This window comes from Thunnus thynnus, chromosome 5 (assembly GCF_963924715.1).
Source record: "Thunnus thynnus chromosome 5, fThuThy2.1, whole genome shotgun sequence".
Lineage (NCBI taxonomy): Eukaryota > Metazoa > Chordata > Actinopteri > Scombriformes > Scombridae > Thunnus > Thunnus thynnus.
This window is the reverse complement of record NC_089521.1, coordinates 32,759,225-32,782,905: the sequence shown is the minus strand read 5'-3', so window position 1 is coordinate 32,782,905 and position 23,681 is coordinate 32,759,225. Positions and strand designations below refer to the sequence as shown.

The following is a 23,681-nucleotide window of genomic DNA, read 5'->3' as shown; positions in this document are numbered from 1 at the left end:
CAGCGAGGAAAACCTCTTTCACTGTTCATATGGACACCTGACTGCTGGTTTAAGACACACTTGAAAAATTGTGAAGTCGTCCTCTAAGATTTAGGTAAAACCATGAGCTGAAAACAGTAAAACCAAAGTGATTTTTTTTCTTGTAATGTTTTTATAATGTTTAATTTGAGGCTTGGTGAGGTAAAACTGAGAGAAAATCTGTAAATCATCTTTCGACCTCTCAGATTTACCCTTCTGATAAAGCACCCATTATAAAGAGTTTATAAATATTAATTAATGGCTTAATTAAAGATTAATAATAAGCATAATTTTGGGGGAAAACCCTTTCTTTCAATACCACCATAACATTTGCTTAATCTAATTCTTTAGGACGACACAGCTGATGTTCAACCAGAAAGAGCTGCAGAGCATCCAGACTGAAATCTAGTTATTAACAATTCATTAACATTTATAACTGCATCAGCTCATCAGTCCTGCAGTTATAAATGATTATGAATCATTAATAAAGGGTCTGCAGTTATATTTAATAAGTCACTAATGAAAATAATTAAAGTCAGCAGTTATAAATGTTGATTTTCATCTGGATGCTCTGCAGTTCTTACCAGAACTTCATACATTTAGACTAAAGTGAGCTTCCTCATCCTCACCTTCACCGACTTCATCTTGCTTCCCAACATTCGCTCGATTTCGTCGGAGTAATCCTTCACCAAGTCGCCTCCGTCCAGCTCCACGATCTTAATGATGGACTCCACGTCCTTCAGTTTCTGAGAGGAGACAAAAGCAGATATTGATCAGTGAGCTTCACTCACTTGTATATTTGCTCCACGTGAGTCGGTGTTTGCAGGTGTGTCCACATACTTCAACAATATAGTGTCATTTTATATCCACTTGACCAGATGTTAGAAGCTGCATTTGTCAGTGAAATGTATCACATTTGTCTCTTTAGTGTTTCTATATTTATATGCAGAACTGAACTCAATTTAGCTTTTCACTCCTTTAACTTTATCAGATTCATGATGGACAGTTACTAAAAAAATAAGGTTCAAAATAGATGCAGCAGAACTAGAGATAAAGTTTTTTTAAGCCCCACAAAGTCCCTAAAAATAATATTTTATTATTTTACATGCACAATATATGAGTCTTTCTTTTATTTCATGTTTTCCACCATGAGGTTTTACTTATAATCTCTTACTAACCGAGATAAATAACTTTTATGCTTTAAAATCTTTAGCTTGGTTTTTCATTAATAATAACTTATAGACATTATTTACTTTCTTTAAATCACTTATTTTATTGTATTCATGTTGTAAAATATTCTTTCCTCCTTATTGATTTTCCAGATTGATTGATTGAAACAATAATACCTGAATATATAAGACAGTTTATACTGTACATGTGGTGTCAGGCTAACATGAAACATAAACACATTCACATCATGTGACACATGTATGCTCATATTTTCAAGTATTATCACAGCAATATTTATATGGGTCATGTTCGCACAAGTTAACATCCATATCTCACGCAAAAAAGATACTCAGTCCATCTTGTTAGTTCATTATTATCTTGTAGGGATGTGCCCGAATACAAATACATTATTCGGCAAAGCACAAATAGTGTGTTTTTTTTTGTGTTTTTTTTACGAATATTTGTTTCATACAAATATTTCAAAAAAGAAAAATAAACCATGTCAAATACCAGAGTGCAGGTCGGTTACATCACTATCTCAGTGTCTCTCCTCTGCTCCGCTGTGACGTCTATCAGCAGGTCTCAACGAGGGGAGTCACATCCACCTGCTACATGATGCACATTTCCTAATTTGGACATCACTCTCAGAGTTGGGGGTGTTCCCCAGAGATGAAGCTGAACTACTGACACACGCTTCATGAACACTTATTGTAACACTTTAATTTTCTAAAATTTAAAACGTAATAAAAACAAAAACATGATTTTTAAGCCTCTTTCCACTTTTATTCAAATACAAATACAAATAATTTTGCTGCTTCAGTACAGATACAAATACAAATACTGGGATCTCTGCACATCCCTATTACCTTATATGCATTACATATTATTTTGTGCACATTAGACCCATTTAAAAAGCACAAACGCACAAACTAAAGTAACTGGTGTCACTAGAAGATGTGCCAAAGTGAGTGGTGATATCTCTTGTTTAAAGCATCAATTTTCAAGTTATTTTTCAAGTTATTTTTGGAATCCTTTTGATGTAGACTCGTAATCTCGATCTGACCTGTTTTATTTCAGGATGTTTCCAGAAAGTGAAACAGATGAGACAGTGTATCTGATCTCATGCTGTTGACAGATTGGCTTGTTTTTTTATCAGTGAGACTCACTCTCAGATTAAATCAGCTGCTGTTATATGTGGATGTGGGGTTTTTTTTTTTTGTTTTGTTTGTTTGTTTTTTTCACAGCGAGTCTCTCTGAGGTAATCACTTTCTCTGGATCAAGAAGCTCGATGTGGATCAGCCAGCTGAGAGTGAGGAGGGACGGCCCAGTCTGGTTATTTATACTCTCAATCACTCGATTAAGTCATTCGCTAATTCCAATTAGTCCAAGCAACCCAATTACTGTGGCAAATACATGAGCAGAGCCAAACATTTAGTGTTACCTCAGCGGATCTCTGCTGTCTCACCTGACCTGCATCATTCAGACAGAAAACACCTGAAACTTCACATCAGACTGTGAGTGATGCTTTTTCCAGGTTGACAAATCTGACATATTTGTGGATTGAAGCTGCTGAAGAAATACACATTTACAACAGAAACATTCTGCATAATTCAAATTTAATTTCTAAAGTAATTAGAGTGCTGCCAGCACCTAAATATAACCATCAAAAGGTTTAAAATCGCTGGATATTGTACTGCAACAAAACAAATGAAATACGTCATCATTGAACATTTTACTCATTTGTTCAGTATCAACAGTGCATCAGTCACCATTAATGCCGGATATTCAGCTGCTATGTCTGTGATTTTACTGTGTAATGTCCAAGCAGTAACCTCTGGGGCTGTAAAATGAAGCCAATGCAGAAGTGCCAAAAACTGCAGTTCCTTGAATGGCCACTTGAGGCTTCAAAAGTGAGTCAATCCCCATAGACCCCCATGTTAAAATGCCCAACTTTACAGCAGAAATAAACATGTTTACAGCCTGGTACAAACAACGGTTTTGGTCTCTGTAGCTAATTTCCTCTTTCATGGCAACTGTACGGGGGTGAATTTTTTTATAACTCACCCGTTAAAGTTTTATTAAGCCGTAAAGTTATGCATAATGAAGGACATGGCTGCTTTGAGTGACAGGTCCGCCAGCCGCTAGGTGGCTTGATTTAGCCATTCGGCCCGCCTCTTTGCCCATTTTTGATTGGCTGGGAGTTAGGCAGCATCACGCACTACCAAGATGGCGACGGCCGGAGCAGCTCGCTTTGAGCTTCAAAACCGCTCTTCAGAAACCAACAGGTGACGTCACGGTAACTACGTCCATATTTTTATACAGTCTATGGTAATGTCCTGTTAACCTGTGTCGCTCATGTTAAATACATTTCTTTCTTTCTGTTGTTTTGTTTCTTTCCATTTATACGTTTTTTTCTGTCTGACCTGTTTGGTTCCTTTAAGGCTGAGCATGTTGTGTGTAATGTTTGTAGTCACTACGAGCTGATATTGTACAAAAAAAATTGTTTGTGAGTTTCTTTAGTTATTTTTCTTTGTTATGAATTTCTATTCAGATGTCTTGTAAAGTGTCTTTGAGTGTCTTGAGAAGCAATCTATGAATAAAATGTTTAAAATCCCGTATTGTAATCAGTAATCACTCCTTCAGTGGGGGGAGGGGTAGAAGCTTCACTGGGGTCATCAGGTGGGAACCCTCCTTCCTTGGTGTGTCTTTAACAGGCCCACGACACCTTCAGAGGGCTCAACGGTGACCTCGGGCGTCCCGGTGCACCCCCCTCTGCTTTTACCCCTCCTGCTCCCCTTGTTGTTTCTTTTCAGCCAAAGTCAGTTGCTGCTTTGCTCCGCAACCTCTGCCAGTGACTTGACAGCCTGTCGGATGGTTTGTCTTTCAGCAGCTTAGTGGTTAATATGACCACAAAATCCCTGCGGCCGACCTCCACAGGGAGCAGCTGTGTTCTCTAGACCTTTTTTGTTTGTTATGAATTGTATTAAGATCAGATATTTTGGTGGTTGCTTTTGGCTTCCTGGCTCAGGAGCCAGTGGGCGGGGTTAGAGAGGACGTCAGGGAACTACCTGCACCTGGATAGTTTAGGATCTCAGCTTATTTAGGTGTCTTCTTGTTAACCTCTTTCTCTCTCTTCCTTCCAGGCCTCCACCAGCCAGATGGGTTAGACTTTAGTTTTGTTTTGTTTTGCTTTGCTTGCATGCATCACATACTTCACTCATCCATACACTGCATTCATGACTGATTTAACTGACTAAAATTATTATATTTTATATTAAGTTTTAGAAGCTTTATTCATGTGTGATTCCCGTCTTTGTCACTGACTCTGAGCCAGTTTGTGACAACTGATACATTCAAATATGTTAATTTCCTCATCAGTAGTATATAAACATAATTTCTAGGAAATAAAGTTGCTGAGAAAGACTAATTTGCCATTAATTCTGGATAAAATGAGACTTTTTCAAACTGAAAAAACATGGCTGACTGAGCTAACTTTTACTTTATTGTCCCCGTGTGGAGATTTGTCAGCTGAAACACAGAACAGGAATAAAAAGTTGGTTGTAAGAAACAGTGCAGACTTTTTTCTGTATTAAACCAAAACTATGATCTTTCCATAACCTTAACCAAGTGCTGCCAGAATGTAAGCATCACCATAAAAAAGTGTAATAATGCAGCCAGCCAATACTTTACTGCAAGATTGGATATAATTATGACACGTTGTCACTTATAAGATACGTTAATTATGAACATTTTCATATTATGTTGACAGAAAACATAATCTGGGCAGTATTATGTTTCCTTTAAAGGGGTAATATACTTTTTGTGATTTTATGTTATTTATATCCTGTTATGATGTTAAACATGGTCAAAGTTTCAAAACTTGAGGTGAACGTATGTAGAAATGCTGCCTGTAAGTCAAAAGTCAGGGCTTCAACTTGATCTGAATACTTCGTTCGTGTCAGTTTTTTCTATCTTGCTGACAAGCTGACGTTGGCTCATCACACATGCTTATAAACAGCCGTCCGTTCTGTAGCCTCGGTTGCTAAAGTTGTTGCTAAGGTTTTTCCATGTGTTGTTCATGTTGTCGACTCTCATATTTCAGATCTGATTTGACATTTCAAGAAGAGAATGTGTAAAAAAGTAAAATGGTAAAAGTAAAAGTAAAAAAAAGAAGTGAAATCCTGCTACCATAGTTTGTTTACGTAGCCTCCAGAACCAGAGGAGGCTTCCTGAAGCTGACCAATCAGAGCAGAGTGGGCTCATCAGGAGGCGGGGCCTTAAAGAGACAGGAGCTAAAACGGCCTGTTTCAGACAGAGGCTGAACTGAGGGGCTGCATAAAGGACCAGTAGAAGATAAATAAGGAGTTTTTAACTGTAAATCATGCAAAGATATTCCAGTAGAAATGTGCAGAATTTGTCCCCTTTAAAGCATATTGGTTGCTACTGGTTTATTGTACAGTTTAATGTTGTTTAGAGCCGTCCACAGGTCTAAAAATACTGACAAACATTACCGTCACTTTGCCTGTGACACATGAGAGAAAACAACCACATGAAAACTAGAAAGGCAGAAAATTACGCAATCACAAGTCATTACCAAAAAAGCGTCCCTGTTTTAGGATTTAGTTTCAGTCCAGACGTGTTGTGGGCTTGTTTGTTCTAACTACAGGGAGGTGGTTGTGTGTTTGAAAGCAGCCAAACTGCAGACTGTCCCTGATAAATCTAAATCTGACAGATAAATGGATGAATGTCTAAAATCAGAACAGGCCACAAATCCTGACGCCAGTAAAGCAGGCTCGGTCCTCAATCTGGGCATTACCATGATCCCTGTCTGAAGGCTGTGTGTGTGTGTGTGTGTGTGCGCCTGTGTGTGTATGTGTGTGTGTGTGTGTTCCCTGGTAAACACACATGAATACACCCACACAGGCAGAAACTATCACACACACACACTCAGTTAAAAGCAGACAAACACACATTAGAACACACACAAAAACATACAAACACTCCCTTGCACTCTCTGTTCCCAGTCCAACCAGTCTGGAGAACCAGTTTGAGGTTTCTTTTACTGTTATCTATCTACTAAAGGAAGGAATCTCTGCATGTACAGGCCTGAATGTTTGACCCCTACAGTGAGGGGGTCTGAGGGCTCTGTTATGCTTTGGGGGGCATTTTGCTGGCATGGTTTGGGTCCACTTGTCCCCTTAGAGGGAAGGGTCACTGCTTATCAATACACAGTTGTTCTGAGTGATAAGCTTTATCCTATGATGAAACATTTCTATCCTGATAGGAGTGGTCTCTTCCAGGATGACAATGCGCCAATTCACAGGACACGAGGGGTCACTGAATGGTTTGATGAGTATGAAATGATGTGAATCATATGTTACGACCTTCAGAGTCTGGATCTAGGACTGACGTGTTAGACAGCGCTCTCCACTAAGGATGTGCAGAGGGCCCAGTATTTGTATAAGTATCTGTATTTGTTGAGGCAGCAAAATTATTTGTATTTGTAATTGAATTCAAAGTGGAAAGAGGTTTAAAAATCCTGTTTTTGTTTTTATTACGCTTTTAATTTCAGAAAATTTAAGTGTTACAATAAGTGTTCATGAAGTGTTCCCTTGGGAGCACTTCACTTCTGTCAGTAGCTCAGCTTTATCTCTGGGGAACACCCCCAACGCCAGGAGTGATGTCCAAATTAGGAAATGTGCATCATGTAGCAGGTGGATGTGACTCCCCTCGTTGAGACCTGCTGATAGACGTCACAGCGGAGCAGAGGAGAGATAGTGATGTAACCGATCTGTGCGCTGGTATTTGACATGTTTTTTTTCTTCCAGAAAACAAATAATTTTAAAAATATTTGTATGAAACAAATATTTGTAAAAAAAAACCCCCACTATTTGTGCTTTGCCGAATAACATATTTTTATTGGGCACACCCTTACTCTCCACCACCATCATCACAACACCAGATGAGGGAATATCTTTATGAAGAACGATGTTCATCAGACTTGTTGTTGATTCTACAGTCTCTGAACTCTCCTGGAGAGATGAACATCGTTCTGACCAAACTGACGAGCAGTGGTGGAAGAAGTACTCAGATCCTTTACTGAAGGAAATGTGTCACACACATCACAACGTAACAATACTTCACTACAAGTAAAAGTCCTGCATTTAAAACCATACTTAAATAAAAGTACAGAAGCATTTCCAGCTAAATTTACTTAAAGTACTGAAGTAAAAGCGCTCGTTTTACAGAAAATTGGGCTGTTATTGGACTGATATGTTAAATACATTTAACAAAGTACATTACTAATACTGATGAGTTGATGCATCAGCAGCATTTTATAGCTGTAGCTGCTTCAGGTGGAGCCAGTTTGAGCTGCTTTATGAGGGTCACAAGATAAATCTGAGAGGTCTTCAGATGATAGATTGGGAAAGAAAGAAGAAAAAACAAAGTTCTGCTACATAAATTTTGATTCATTATTCAGAACTTTTCTTTAATCTTTGAAATATTGGAGAATTTTACCTTTTTGGGCCTCAAACAGTTATTAATGTGAAACCATGTGAGGGGAAATGTCTCTTTGGTGGATCTGCAAACATCTCAGAGACGTCTGAAACATTGGGAACCACTGGTTTAATCTTTAACAAAGCAGCGTCATTATAAATTATTATTATTTTATGTCAATTTTAATCTGAAACATAACTAGTAACTAAAGCTGTGTAATAAATGTAGTGGAGTAGAAAGTACAATATTTCCCAAGTATAAAGTAGCATCACATGGAAATACTCAAGTAAAGTACAAGTACCTCAAAATTGTACTTAAGTACAGAACTTATCAGTTACTTTCCACCACTGATGATGAGAAGCTTCAGCAGAAGTTGAGATTTGGGTAAGAAGCAACTTTCTCTTTTTCTAGACTAACGACTAAGGCTGCAACTAACAATTATTTTAAATATCGATGATTATTTTCTCTATTAATCAATTAATCTTTTGATCTATGAAACATTAGAAAACTGTGAAGTTCCTGAGGCACAATATGACATCTTGAAAGGTCTTATTTTGTCTGACCAACAGTCCGAAACCCCAAAATATTCCATTTATTATACCAGAACACCCAGAAACGCAGGAAATTCTTACATTTCAGGACATTTGAGAACCTGGAACCATCAAATATTTGACTTTTTTGCTTAAAATTGACTTAAATGATTAAAAGTAGTTGATTATTTTTCTGTCACTCGACTAATCGTTGCAGCTTCACTAAGGACTTTTTCAAACCTAAAGCTTGTTTGTTCTGGTCTCAGTAGATGAGTTGGTAAACTTGATTCAGTTTCTTTTCACACAGAAAAAAATTCAAGAGAACCAAAATGCATCAACAAAGGCCAGATGAGAACGTTCTCTCCTCTCATTTTCCTTTTAAACCTCCAGTTTACTTCGTTTAAGTCCGTTTACCTTCTGCAGCAGCAGAGATCCGGAGTATTTGGTTGTCAGTTCTCGAAGCTGAACAGAGAACACGGACGCCCACTGCTGCACCCTGAAACACAGACAGACAACATCGTTACTATCTGTAGTGATGGCAAACATGTAAACACAACAGTGGACGGCAACACAATGAAAGTTGCTGTCTGTTTCCATGTCGACAGTCCACAACCCAAAGATATTTAGTTTACTGTAATAGAAACTAAACAAACCATAAAATATTCACATTTAAAAAGCTGGAATCAGAGAATTTGGACAAAAAGACTCAAAGCGATATAGTTAGTGATTCATTTTCTGTTGATCTATTGAGTTACAAGACACCAATATACTGTATGAATGATATTAAACAAAAATACAAACTATTTCTCCACCCAGTTACAACCTAACACCTCCCTTTAGAGCACAACAAAGGACAACAATGATGGAGACACACAAACAAACACTGGACTGAAATCTGGACTCAGCTGTGCAGAACAAGCAGGAACATGAAGTCTTTTCCTGCCTCTGGATTGGATTAAACACTGTGAGGTTAAAGGACGGGTTCACAGTTTTTCAAATCTGTTTTAAAACAACAGTCAGGAGCCCAAATAAACAGTGAAACCTGTTTTTCCTGCTGTAATCATTCCTCCTGTTCATACTGACCATTAGAAGATCCCTTCATATGACCTTACAATGGAAGTGATGGGGGACAAAATCCACAGTCCAGAGGGAATTGATGCTAAAAAGACTGTAAATGTGTCGGATATCCACTTGATATGACTAACTCAGACTGATGAAGCTGAATATAAGCTTCACACAGACTTTTAAATGACTGTGTGGACACACTGTGGATTGATTTTGGCCTCCATCACTTCCATTGAAAGCACATTTGAAGGATCTTTTAATATCCAGTATGAACAGGAGGAATGATTACAGCGAGGAAAACCTCTTTCACTGTTCATGTGGACACCTGACTGCTGGTTTAAGACACACTTGAAAAACTGTGAACTTGTCCTTTAAACTGTAAGTTTGCAAATAAACATTTTTTTCAACATGAAACTGCAGATGGAGGAAGCAAGTTCAGTTAAAAAAAATATCATGTTTGCAGCAGCAGTTACAATTTGTGTCAAGGCAGCTGTAGTCATGACAACAGTAGTAGAAGTGATGGTAGTAGCAGTAACAGTACAGTAGTAATGATGGTAGTTTTACTATCAACAGTAGGTATAAAGTAGTACTGGTGGTAGCAGTGATGTCACCCGATATTAAACTGAGGGTGAAGCTCTTGTATACACAGCGTACTGTATGTATGTCGGATGTAAACAGCTTGTTTGTCGGCTGTGTTTCTGTGATTTTTTGGCTGTCTGTTGCCGTGGTAACGCTCTGCAACGGTGGTTAGTTACGACAGAAAAAAGGCCGTTAAATATGACAGTGATGAAAGAGCTTTAGATAATCTGCTCTTCATCTGGGTCACAGCACAGAGCTGCAGGTGTCTGCTCGGCACAAACTCACAGTCACACAACAACGCAACACAACGCGACACGACACAACTACACAACAACACAACACACTGTAACACAACAACACAACTACACAACTACACAACTACACAGAGCTGCAGACAGTGTTTGAATCACAGGGAAGTCAAGTCTCAAGAACTGAAACCAACAAAAGTTTATGTTTTGCTGTATCATGACAAAAACTGACACATCATCAAACATGACAGGTGTGTTTTCATAGCAGCACAACTTAAAGATTCCCTCCAGACATGTTGTAACACATAAAAATACTCTGCTTGGAACAATAATGTGTGTCTGGTATGTGTTTTTTCCACAAAAAAAGTATAATTACCATAATTAAAATCCTTAAAATGTCATCTACTCCTCCTCCTCCTCCCTCATTATTATATATATATTTCATTTCAAAACACCAGCCACAACTGAGTGGAACGCCTTACCCGATGATATGAAGAACTGTAGTTCAATCAATACATTCAAGGCCAAATTAAAAAATCTACTAAAGACCAATCAGCTGTGTGAGTCTAAACTCCATCTATGGTCTTGATTTAAATTGGACAAGTTCTAATTGACATTGTGGGTGTATGGTGTGTTTTGTGTGTGTTTTTTTTATTTTTTTTGCTTTGTAATGTTTGTTGTGCTGTTGTATGTTTTTTGTTGGGGACTACAGATGCAAACTAGCGTCAAGCTAACTCTGGTGCATCTTCATGTAACTATGTCATGTTTCACCGACCCGATCAATAAATCAATCAATCCTCCTTCAATGTAAAGTTCATTCTCAGTGTTTGTGCACTTCAAGTTTCCACATCAAACTTGGTTAAGTTTAATATTGGACCAGGATTGGCTCAAAAATAGTTGTGATGTCATAAATCCCGTTCATAGTCCTGCCCTCTTAAAAATCAGATTTTCTATGAGCTCAGAGAAACTTTCCACTTTCAGCAGATAAATGAAAACAACAGAAGAAGAACAACAACATATTTGAGTGGAGGGAGACTTTAAATAAAAGTGAAAATAAACTTTTCCACTTTCACTTTCTCCCACCTGATGAAGGAGTTTTTCGCTGATGTTTAAAAGACAAAACAGATTGTGAGCAGTAACTCGTTCCACAGTTTAGGAGCAGTGACAGTAAATGTGGTCTGTCATGGTTCTGGTCTAGATTCAGGAGCAGCGAGAAGAGCTTTTTTTTTTTTTCGGCTGACCTCAGAGTCGCTCCTGTACGTTTGGGTTCAGTAGGTCAGAGATATAGCTCAGAGTTAATCCATTTAACACTCTGTAAGTAAATAATAGAATGAAGAACTGTATTCTGGACGCTATGGTCGTGTTAATGTCTTCGCTTCTGGTGGTTGAAGCAGAGAAGCTGCAGACGATCTGGTGCTTTTTGTTTACTGAGTGCTGAATATGACGGTTACAGGATGACATAAAGACAATAAAAGATGGAACATCCTCCAAGTGCAGGGGTCAGAGTTCAGCTTCGAGGTCAAATCAGAGGAGCGTTTGAGCTGCTCAGGTGAGACATGAGGAGACATCAGCACAGAGAGATAATCCTGGTTACATGAATATTAAATAAAACAGATTATGGGTTTAATATTTTTAAATTTATGAACAAAGCTACAAAAATAATATAATGATGAAAAAATAAGGGGAAAAAAAGCATGTTGCATTTGTTTGGTGATCTTCTATGTTTCTGTTATTGTCAACAAATCTCATGTTTGGATCCAAACCAACAATGAACTGATCTACTAACAAGTATTATGTGTGTATCAAAGCCTGATATATCTCATTCCTCTGTGCCGTAGACCACAGTTGTTGTCCAGAAACTATTAACAACATGTCAGTGAGTCACAACGCTGCACTGGGAGACATGTTCCTTCATTATGAAGAGTTTAGTCACGTTAGTTTGTTTAGAAACGGCTCCAAAGACTAATAACAGCGTCAAGTTTTCACTCTCTGGGAAGTATTTGTGTGTCAGGAAGAGGCCACTGTGCATGTGCAAGGATGTGGGTCTGTTGACGCCACTCTGCTAGCTTGTTGTGCTACGTATCCAACCCAGTCGCCAGAAGAAAACGTTGGCGTTGAACGTTTCTGCAAACCACAGAAACGTTGAATATCTACGTTTCAACAGGTGTAATATGTATCATATCAACATTTCTACAAATGTAGCATATTAACATTTCTACCTGTTGAATAATGATGTTTTATGGTGTGACAACGCTGTGGTTAAGATCTGGTTAGGTTTAGGCACAAAGTCCACTGGGTTAGGGTTAGGGGAAAGATCATGGTTTGGGTTAAAATAAAAATAAAAAATAAAATAAAAACGGCCGATGTCTCACTAAAAAAAAAGCCGGATTCTCGCCAGTAAAATGGCTGCAAATGTCCTGACGTCTCGCTAAAAACACCCACTTTTGTCAGTTGAAACGGGAAGCGGACATTGGTTTTGGTTTCGAGGTGGTCTCGAACTGTGTTTTCTGCTGATTTCCAATTTACTAACCATCCACCTGCTGCTCCTCCTCCTAGAGAGGAAAGATCAGCTCATATACATCGCATGTGAACTATGTCACTTCACAAATGTTGATATGATACGTTTTGTTGAAATGTTAATATGATACGTATTCCACGTGTTGAAACGTAGATATTCAACGTTTCTGTGGTTTGCAGAAAGGTACAATGCCAACGTTTTATTCTGGCGACCAGGCTGACATATCAAGTCTTGACTTTGTACTAAACTTTTTTGAGAAATTTATAATGTCTGGTTAGTCTGATCAATATGAGGAACGTGAAAAAATTGTGCTTGTTTACTGTAAAGAGAACCGCATCCTCACACATGCACGGTGGCCTCTTACCAACACGAAAATACTTTCCAGAGAGCGAAAACTCGATGCTGTTATTAGTGTCATTTATTTGTTTCTGCTCCTGCATTAACCTCTCTCTCTCCTTCTCCTCCTCTCTTTAGTGTGTATAATCTGTTTGTGTGTGATGAGTTGCAGGTGGTGCTCCCTGATTGGCTCAGGTGACGGGATAGCTGCCGGCTGATTGGCTAAAGCAGATGATTTAAACACCAGCTGCCACCCCCCCTCACTCCTCTCCCGTTCCCAACAACGGCAGCCCTCCTGCTAAACCCTGGAGCTGTGTGTTCGTAAATACGTTTTGCAGCTAAGATGTCAGCCAGGTTTGTTAGATATTCCTCCTACCATCAGATGGTAGATCATTGTACACTGTAAATAATTAAAGTTCGGTATCAGTCACAGTTAGTAGGAGTGAGAAGCCGTTTTCTTTTTGTAAACTCTTTTTCTCCTGTTTTTTTCCATTAGGAGTTAGGTTAGAGCTTTGTCTTTTGTTTCAACTTTATTTTTTTGTCAGGGAAGTTTACTCCAAAATTTTTGCAAATAAACTGCTACCTTGTGAATTTTGATGGGTGTTGGGTTGACCGTTCTTGGGATTGGGAAGAGCAGGGGGCTCTAAGCATGTTGTGTCCAGGTTTCTTTTAGACTGGAGACATAACATTAATCTGTGGAGCCATAAGATATATCAGGCTTTGATACACAAAACAATACTTGTTATTAGATCGGTTCATTGTTAGTTTGGATCCAAACATGAGATTTGCTGACAGTAAGAAAAATCATCAGCCGTATCCTTTAAATAAAACAGCGTATGGGTTAAATGTTTTCACAGCTGATAAAAAGTACAAACTACAAAAATAAGAACATAAGAAGATAAAATACAGGGAAAAATATATCAAGTTGCATTTAAAACATTTTGTTGTTTTAAAATATCAGAATATGATCACAATGATCAGAATATTTAGTTCCAGGTGGTAAATAATTTAAATAATTACACAAACAGGATGAAGACTGTGTGAAGTCAGCAGAAAGTCACACACATACACACACTCTGCCGATTTAAAGTGTGTTGTGGGGACTCGCCTCCCTTATGGGGACAAAAAGCAAAACCATCCAATGTAAATCATTAGTTTTAAGGTGAAGACTTGGTTTAAAGTTAAGGTTAGTTTAGGGTTACATTAAGGTTAGGATTAGGGGGGGTGCGGTGGTCATGGTTAAAGTTAAAATAAGTCGCCAGGAAATGAATGGAAGTCAATATAATGTCCTCTGAAGTGATGGAAACATGACTGTGTGTGTGTGTGTGTGTGTCACTCAGCATGTGTTGAAGAATGGAGGAGTTTATTGGTCCATCTGTTCTGGACATTAATCCCCTGAGTTCAGTGCAGACGTACACACACACACACACACACACACACACACACACACACACACACACACACACACACTATGTGTATATGTCTGTTTAAAAATACATTGTGGGGTTTTAACAGGTTTCAATAAAATGACAGACGTTGGGTCTTATCATCGCCGTGACAGTAAACAGCTGTTAAAAGGAGAATTTTAAATTAGTCTTAAAACAAAATGATTCATTTTTTTGTTCAAAAATGCAAAAACAACATAGCTGCATGTTGTCTCACTCTGGACACATTTCTGATCCTACAATGAATGAAGAAAATAACATCAAATATAAATCAAATCAAAAGACTATTACGACTTTATTTACAATAAAGATCTTTGAAATTATTTTATCATTCATGGACATCTTGAAAAATAACCTTAAAACTGTTAGTTTTAAAATATAAAGCACTGACAGAAATACTGTCATTTAAATGTCCAGTAATCTATTTTTTTTCCTTTTTGCTTTAACATAATTTGCTAATTTCCTCTCATAATTAAATACGAGAAATATATAAATATGATCTGGGTTCATTTTGACTCAGAGCTGCTGCGTACTGAAACATTTAATTAGATTTAGCTGCTTTAAGACTGCAGCGGTTGGGTTAATGTTTCATGTTTTACATTTTTAAAACTCTAGTGGACACATCAGTGATGTTGGTGTTTGACTTGCAGAGAGAAGTAAGTCTGGGGCTTCCTGTGTTGTTTGCAGGCCGACGTACACGGAGCCAATGAAGAGACTCGAACCCGTTGTCTCTCGGTTTCAGGACGACCTCTCAACAATCCCTCACAAATCCCTCTGTGTGGCCTTCAGCTCTCTACAGATTTACATTTTAGTCTTTTATCTCATGCTCTTATCTTAAGAGCTCAACAGCAGAAAGAGCTTCAAAATAATTTTCACGTCACAAACTAAAAGACTTTGTTCATGTTAAGTTAAGCTCTCAGGAAGTCGACCTACGACAAATATATACCTGCTTCCATCTGTCTCCGATTCCAACTCTTTAATAAAAAAAAAAACGCACCAAAAATAAATCCTCCATCAAGATCACCTCTAAAATCTAATCAGCTGATTCTGTGCGCTGAAGGCTGATCTGTCCGACAGATTGAAGCCAAATCTATATAACGTGGACACAAAACATGATGAACGCCGACAGAAAGAAGGTCAAACAGTCAGTCGTCCATGCAGACGGAAGTGACCTGCAGGCTCAAACGTGAAGAAAGACAAACATCATCAGGAAGTTCAGACGAGAAGAAGAAGAAGAAGTCCAGAGTTTAGAGAAGCCATCTTGGGAAGAGAAAGTCTCCATTGAATGCAAAAAGATCAATCAAGACAATCCTTATGTCTTTATTTTTCTTAATCAAGATGAAAAATCTAGTAAAGCACCATTTTCTTTCAGTTATTAAACTCATTTTAAGGTAACTGCTCTTGTGTCTTTGATTATATCATTAATATCTACCAGGAGGAAACTAGATTAACCAACGTTTGTGCTCTTTGTCCAACAGACGGAAGAAATAAAGTCATATCATCATTTGCTCCCACATATACTATAAACTTACCAGAATATAAACCAAAAAGTTCTCTAAACTACATGGAAAAATACACATTGTTCATCAGAGCCTTCCGAAACACTTTAGAAATATGATTCTTGTGAACATCGGGGCTGCAACTGACGATTATTTTCATTATCGGTTAATCGTTTGATCTATAAAATGTCAGAAAATAGTGAAAGCTGCTCATGATGGCGTCTTCAGATGTCTTGTTTTGTCTTTGATCAACAGGCTAAAATCCAGTGAAATTCAGTTTGTTGTCATGTACGACACAGAAAAGTTTAAAAATCATATTTTTGCTTGAAAAATGACAAAAATGACATTAAATTTACATTTTGCATTTCATCACTTTGATCCAAAGTGAGGTTCCTCTCCTTCCCATTCAGGGTCAGACTCTGGTTCATAGACCACTACAGACCATCTTACGTCTCATTAAGACGCTCATTAATAATGCAAGTTAGGAAAGATGGATTCAGAGAAATATAAACAACTTTTGGTGAATAAAATGTCACAGATATGTTTAAAATAGACTCAGTATTTATAAAAATTAGTCAAAAAGGGCCATAACACCAGATCAACAACATGGTCTCATCATTGTTCTTTTGAGACTCTAAATCAACTTCAGTGATCAGTTTCTATTAATATTCCATCTGTCATAACATATTAGTCAATCAAACTTGGTGATATATATGATTAAAGTCTAAAAGTGTATCTGTAAATATGTCTATTTGATGTAGAGATTTATTATTTGAAATATTGGAGGTTCATCGCACTTTTTCTATCTTTCTTTATGGTGTGTCGGAGCAGATGAGGCTGTTCTGCAGGGGTTTTGTATCCAGGTGATCTGGCGGTCTCTGTCCAGGCCCGTGGCGGTCGCTCGGATGGTGAATGTGGGTCATGGGGGGAAGGTGACCGGGCTAACGGGGCGTGGCCGGTGGCCGGCGGCCAGCGAGCCATGCTGGACCACAGATGGTTGATGGAGGAGGGAGAGCGTGTGTCCTCCAGGAAGCTGCAGAACTGCTGAACGTCCTGCTGCAGGGAACCGCCGCTGCTTCAGGCTAATGAGGCCGTTAGCATGAGCAGCAACATGACTGACACCACGTCCACACTAAGCCGGCTAAAATCGTAAACGCATCTTTTTCTCTCCGCTTTGGCCCTCCGTCCAGACCTCCAGAGTGTGTAAATGTTGTAGTGTGTGGGAAAACAAAGCTTTGTAGAAATGTTGTCATATCGCTGACAAAACAGATGGTAGTGCAGCATATTATTGGATGAGGGAGAAACACAATGACAACAACAACAATGGCGGACGGTTTCATGCAAGTGTTGTTCTCTTTATTGTCTACTTTGACAGCTTCTTTAGCGTTAAACGTAGCTATCCACCACCTTTCTCTGCTCAAACTCTTCAATAAACTAAATGTCAGGAAGCCGCTGTAGAAACGGAAATAGTATACAGTTTCTTCTTTGCTGAAACAAGCTGAACTTCGTCATTCATGCTTGAAAACAGCATTTTAGAATTTAGTAGATGCAGTCTGAGCAATGGATGTATTAAGAGAAGTGATTAGTGGCTGTTTTTTTTACAGGTGGTCTCATCCCGCTCAGATACAAATTCTAGAGAAGGTTGTTTGTGGTGGGAAAGTGATCCGACCCGACTGCAAGGCTGCAAGTTTGAGCTAAAGGGGATGCGGATGAGCGGCATTAACAGTTGTTAGCAACTAGCCGGAGAATGAACCGAGGTCCGACCTGGACTAATAACAAAGTAAGTTGCCTTCTTGAAATTTGGACAGATAGGACCTTCTTCCTGTGAAGAAACTTATAAAACAAAGGTTTCCCTTTTGGTTTCTTATATTTTCTCAAAGGAGAACACAAGAGAGCAGATATGTAGACAAAAAGAAAAAGAAATTCACTTGGATTTAAAACCACTAGTTTTCATCAGAAACAACTGACACATCATCAGCTTTTAAGTTGATGTGTTGAACTTGTTAGCAAACAGTTGCTTATTTCCACATCCAGCAGTTACGGAGCAACATTATCATTCATGTGGAGTCGTGTTTCTGTCCACCTGGTGAATGTAAGTCCAATATTCACTCTCTTTTAGCTCTGTTTTTACTCTCTACCAACTCCTGAGGGAAATATCTGGCTCTTTAGCTGCTAAATGCTCCACTATGTTCACCAGCTAGTAACTGTGTCTGTTTGGTGTTGAGCAGGTAGTGTACAGTAGCTTTTTACAGCTTTTTCTCTGAAAACGACACTATGAGACGCTGAGAGTGAACCAGAACAGTAAAGTTGCAGCCGGACAGTTAAACAATGAGCTGAAACTCACTATAAAGCTCCGTAAAGCCGAGAGGAGCTGCAGAGTCACTGATAATTCTCATTTCTTACCTTAATATTATAAAAATATCGATTATAGCCGCTTTAAGATTAGAGTTGAAGGTAGTGATGGAGATGTGATGGTTACAGTTAACAGTGAGAGCAGATATTAGATCATTTGAAGCAGTGTTGTAACATATAATAACTATTTACATAATTCCAGTAACTGATTCAAGGACAGAGACAGAAGAGAGCAGATTTCAGTGAGTCCGGAGGGAAAACCGCCGCCTGCTGACACACACTGATTCCCTCAGGAGGTTCATGAATACACAGTGCACTCTGGAAGTTGCAGCTTCATTTATCTGGAACGAGGCCTGTCTGGGCTGGAAGCTTCTCGTCCACACAGACTGAACGGGGAGCTGCGTAGTTCTCCAGGAGGTTCACCGCCTTGCTCGAAAGCACATCAACAATAGTTTGCCCAGCAGCTGCAGGGATTTGAACCCAACACTTTCTGTTCTACAAGCCCACTGCAAGACCGGAAACATAACAGACTCCTGAAAGAAGAATAGCTCCACATTGTTCCATGTTATGGACTGAAATGAATAAGTGAACATCACAACGACAGCTGCTGAAGGTTTTCATGTGAATAAAACATTTCTGGATTCATTTTTTCATCAGGTTTGTGATTAGATCATGGTTTGTGGTTAAAATGATCACTTGAAACGTGGTTAGTACTTCCTTAAAGTTAGGCAACTTCGTCGTCATGGCAACAGTAAACACCAACACCATGCTACGTCCACTTTTTGCCATCTAACCAACTATCTAATCATCCACCCAACCCACCTCCTCTGAAGAAGGAAGTCACCTTAGACTGACGTCATCTGAACTGCGTCATAATTACTATTGACGCTAGATAGCATCTGTCACTCAAACCTAACTATAGGTCGTTTTTGGCGACTGAATTTACGACCTATACTGTCGTTTTCTCTATGGATATGAGAAGATGGATGACAGACGGAGCTGAGGCCCAAGAAGAAGAACAGAAGGAGGACACTTACGTCTCCGGTGGGATCTTCATCTGAGCTTGAACTGTAATCCATAAGCAGTAAATTCCCACAATCCACAGGAGCTTCCTCTTTCCCTCCATCCTGCTTCCAACTCCTGAACTCAGATCCTCGCAGCTCAGATTGTAAGAGGCAGTCCCACAAAACTGTGATCAGCTCTGACAGTTCGAGAGGATCATAAAGAGTTTGTAGGAAACGGCTTCCTCATGTTGGCTAAAGCGAGTAGATGATGATGATGATGTTCACGGCGGTGAGTTTTTGACCCTGAAGGCTTTCAGTCATGTCCAGATAAACCTGTCCTGCTGCCGGCATCTTCTCACCGCTTCCTGTTTTTAGCTGCTCATCCTTCTCAGAGAATCCTCCTGAAGATCTTTCATGACTTTTAAGTCATTCAAGAGGAACTGATGGAGATGAAAAATCTAGTTTTGGCGCAAGAAGAGAAAGAAACTCTGCAGGTTGACAGACAAAAGTTTCCTCTACACCTGCTCCAGGTTTCCTCCAGGTTTCCTCCAGGTTTTTCCAGGCTGCTCCTCATGAAACAAGGACCAATAAGTGGGTTAATGTCTCCAGCTCATAGATATTTAAGAGAAGAGAACGCTGGCAGTCTGCAGCAGATTTTGCAGCCGCTCGCCTCCACTGTTGCCCAATTTGCAACGTAATCCACTTGGATTAAAAACTCCTCTTCCCCACGGAGAGAGAGAGAGAGAGGAAGAGAGAGAGAGAGAGAGAGAAGGGGGGAGGGAGGGGAGGGATTGGAGCAGGGGATTGGACGAGAGCTCTGTTTTATCTAAGAGGATTAGAGCGATTTCTGGAGACAGACTCTCCTGTGACCAATCAGAGCCGCCGAAAGGAAAAAAAAAACAAAAAAAACGAAACCCTGAAGTTCAGTTTGGCTGAAAGAGAGAAAAAGAGAGAGGGAGAGCGGCCAAGAGTGACATGATGCCTGAACACACACACACACACACACACACACACACACACACACACACACACTCAGGCAATAAGCTGAATAATCACATGGTAATAACTGAGCACACACACACAGCTCTGTGTACATGTTAATGACACATGACTGAGTCCTGCAGGGGGATTCGTCCTCTGTGTTCGACTCATCTGACCCTCAGAGGAGCACCGGATCTGAGGTCGGTGCCTGGCTCAGCGGCAGCGGCAGGAGGCAGATTTAACTGAAACATGAGCTGCATGCATACAAGAATAACAACAATAACAACAACAATAAGCACAAACAGTCATTTGTGCAACAGTCAAATCATAAACACGGATGATGTGTTAGAACCCGGTTACGATAAGTTCCCTCCACTTTGGCTTCTCCATAAATGTCAGACAAATCTGAAACTTCCTCGTCTCTCCGTTGATCCGTCACTGTTATTGATCGCCTCCATGTTTATTTATCTGATTTATATCTGAGCTCTGACTATGCGTGTATATATCGCTCGTCGTCATCATTCAGTGTTGGCTGCAGAGAGGCTGCATAAAGGTTCCAGTATAAGATAAATAAGGAATTTAACTGTAAATCATGCAAAGATACTCCAATAGAGCATCTATTGTACAAATATAGACCCTAAAAATGTGCAGAATGTGTCCTTTTACAGTTTGGAAGTAAACGAATCAGCAACCAAAAACAACAGAACTTTGTGTGATGAAGCTAAAAATTACAATGAGACTCAAATTACCAGGTTTCAATCTGGGATTTTAAATCTAATCTGATAAAAAAAAAACTCAATTGGAGGCAAAACTGTTGACCAGTTAATGCTCACCATCATCTCAGTGTCATCATCAACAGTAGAGAAACACATCCGACCTGCAGGACTGTCCTCACAAGCTGAGACAAAATGCTGTTTGAATAAAGTGTGTGTCTATCTGTGGAGGCTAAATTAATTAAAATCTATGCTGTGTCTCAAATCGCGTACTTCTGTACTTACACTCAACATTTTGAGCGCATAAGTGCGTTCACACTGAGAATTATGGGAAATGCAGTGCACTGTGAGTACCCGGATGGTGCACTCAAAACAGTCAAAAAGCTGAGTGTGGAACTATGGACATTTCTCACCCTCAACGGTCGCCATCTTGGCTACGTAGCGGAAGGGGAGGGACCACTTTTCAAACTGGAAATGGCGGCCGAGTACGTTGTAACTACGGTGAACATCGCCACATTATACAAATGTAACTTATATATATGTTTTTTAGCACTGAGCACCACTATACTGTTGTTGGATATAAGCCATCAGTGTGTTTTTTGGGTTAATTTAGCAGCCTGTAATGATTTGGTAGCGTGAATGCTAATGCTAGCTAATGCTAATTTGCGACCGTCATTTCTGGTAAGTGCACAACGGCTGTGTTTGATTTGAGACGACACTACCCTGTAGAAATTTGCACATTACGCCAGTAAGTACACAGTGTACTACATGAAAGTGAACTTTAGTATGTGATTTGAGACACAGCTCTAGTCTTCTGTTATTTATGCAAAATATCATTTGGATTAATGCACCACACTTGTTTTGTGAAACACATACTGGGTTTTTGTATCTCTATAATACACATCAGGTGAGCATCTGCTGCCTGGAATATTCTCCTTATAGACATTATGAGACACATCACAAGTAGATTTTCTTTCAAAAAATCATTAAAACAAAGATTGAAGAATCTTATCATAGATGTTAATTTTAATTATTGTGGTTTTGGAACCTTTTTGATTATTTTTTCCATTCTTTTAGTTTAAATCTTGACAATTTTCTTTTTGTTTTTCCTGTAAGTTTGTATTTTCAACCTTTTCAGCATATATTTACGTATTTGGCTTGTTGAGCTTTTTCTTGTTTTATTCATCAGTTAGTATCCGGTATAGAAACACATCTAAGCACACGATAAAGAATATGGATAGAATTATCACCAGATCATAACTCCCCACACTGGACTCACATATACACACAACGTACCATCTCACAAGCAATCAGGATCACAGATGACCCTCTCCACCCAGCTCACCATCTTTTTCAGCGTCTCCCATCTGGTACAAGGTCACTAGGAGGCACGACTGAGCGCCCAGAGCTTCTTCCCCAAAGCAGCTGATGAACACACTAAATTTGGTCTAATTGTATTGTAGGGTACATGGAGCAGAGTAGGCTACTGCATGCTACTTCCTGTATGTTTGCACTGGTGTTGTATGTGATGTATTGTTTCCACCAGGTTGGCTGAAGGAACTTGAAACAGTTTGATTTTATTGAAATTGTGTTTTGTGTTTATTGTTGCGGTCATTTTGTGGACCTCAGGAAGACTAGCGACCACTTTATGGAAGCTAACAAGGATCCAAATAAAGAATAAAGAATAAATCCTCCTATCAGTGTCTTATCAGTGAGCTTCTCTGAGAACTTCATTCATGTGTTCAGATGTAAAAAAACAAATCACACTGAACTCTACGTGCAGGTCTGCTAACAGTTTGGTGGTTTCATGGTTCACAGACTCTCATTTATTATTGATCAGAGTCACAAGAATAACCACAGAGTGATCAATAGATCATCAGAGTGTCAGAGAAGATCAGACCTTGCTCGCCGTGACCGACTTCATCATCACGATCACGCTGTGTCCTTATAACAATGACATTTACTTTATTATATGTATCTATACAGCATTATAGTGAAAAACATCAACATTAAACCCAAATCAAATCCAATGTAACTAGAGCTGCAATGATTAGTTGATTAATTGAATTTAATTTAATTTAATAATCGATTCATCGTTTCAGTCACTTCTTAAACTATAAAACCAAACTTTCTTTGGTTTCAGCTCCATAAATGTGAGTTTTCTTTGTCATACAGGATGGTAACAGCTGTTAGTCAGAAGTCACCTTGAACTCTGGTAAATTATAACAAGTATTTTTCCACATTTTCTGACATTTTATAGACAAAATGATCAAAAAAAAACTGATCAGCAGATTCATCGATGATTAAAATCATCGTTAGTTGCAGCTCTGATCAAAAGACAATCTTCAAAGGGTGGATTGAAAATAGTAAAGGATGTAACAGAGTTCATTTCCCTTTTACTAGCAATAAAATTAATGAAGAAGAAGAAGCTAATTTCAAATTAATTCATAAATACTATGTCACAGCAGTCGGGATGAACAAGCTCTTGTTCTAGCAGTATCTAGCAAAATCAATGCTAGATACTAAAATTCAATTAAATACTTGTTTATTTTATTTAATTCAACACCAAATCAGAATTTTGATGAATTAAAGATAATGAATAATGATGAAATGTGTGAACTGCACTGCTTACAGTATCGATAGTTTGATGAAATGGAAAATAATAATAAAAATATACTGAAAAAAAGAGAAAATAATAAAGTATAATAATGGTAAATCTTTAACT

General features: G+C 38.8%; 1 protein-coding gene across 1 annotated transcript in view; it reads right to left on the bottom strand.

The window, feature by feature from the left end:
* The window catches only part of LOC137183651 (voltage-dependent calcium channel subunit alpha-2/delta-4-like), an 85,929-nt gene extending 65,685 nt beyond the window's left edge, over positions 1 to 20,244 (bottom strand). Inside the window, exons 1-3 of the mRNA XM_067590844.1 lie at positions 19,296 to 20,244; positions 8,631 to 8,712; positions 648 to 764 (exon numbers count right to left, since the gene is read on the bottom strand). Coding sequence (XP_067446945.1) covers positions 648 to 764; positions 8,631 to 8,712; positions 19,296 to 19,384 — 288 coding nt within the window. The 5' untranslated portion in view covers positions 19,385 to 20,244. The remainder of the gene's footprint in view (positions 1 to 647; positions 765 to 8,630; positions 8,713 to 19,295) is intronic.
* Between the last annotated feature and the right edge of the window lie 3,437 nt (positions 20,245 to 23,681).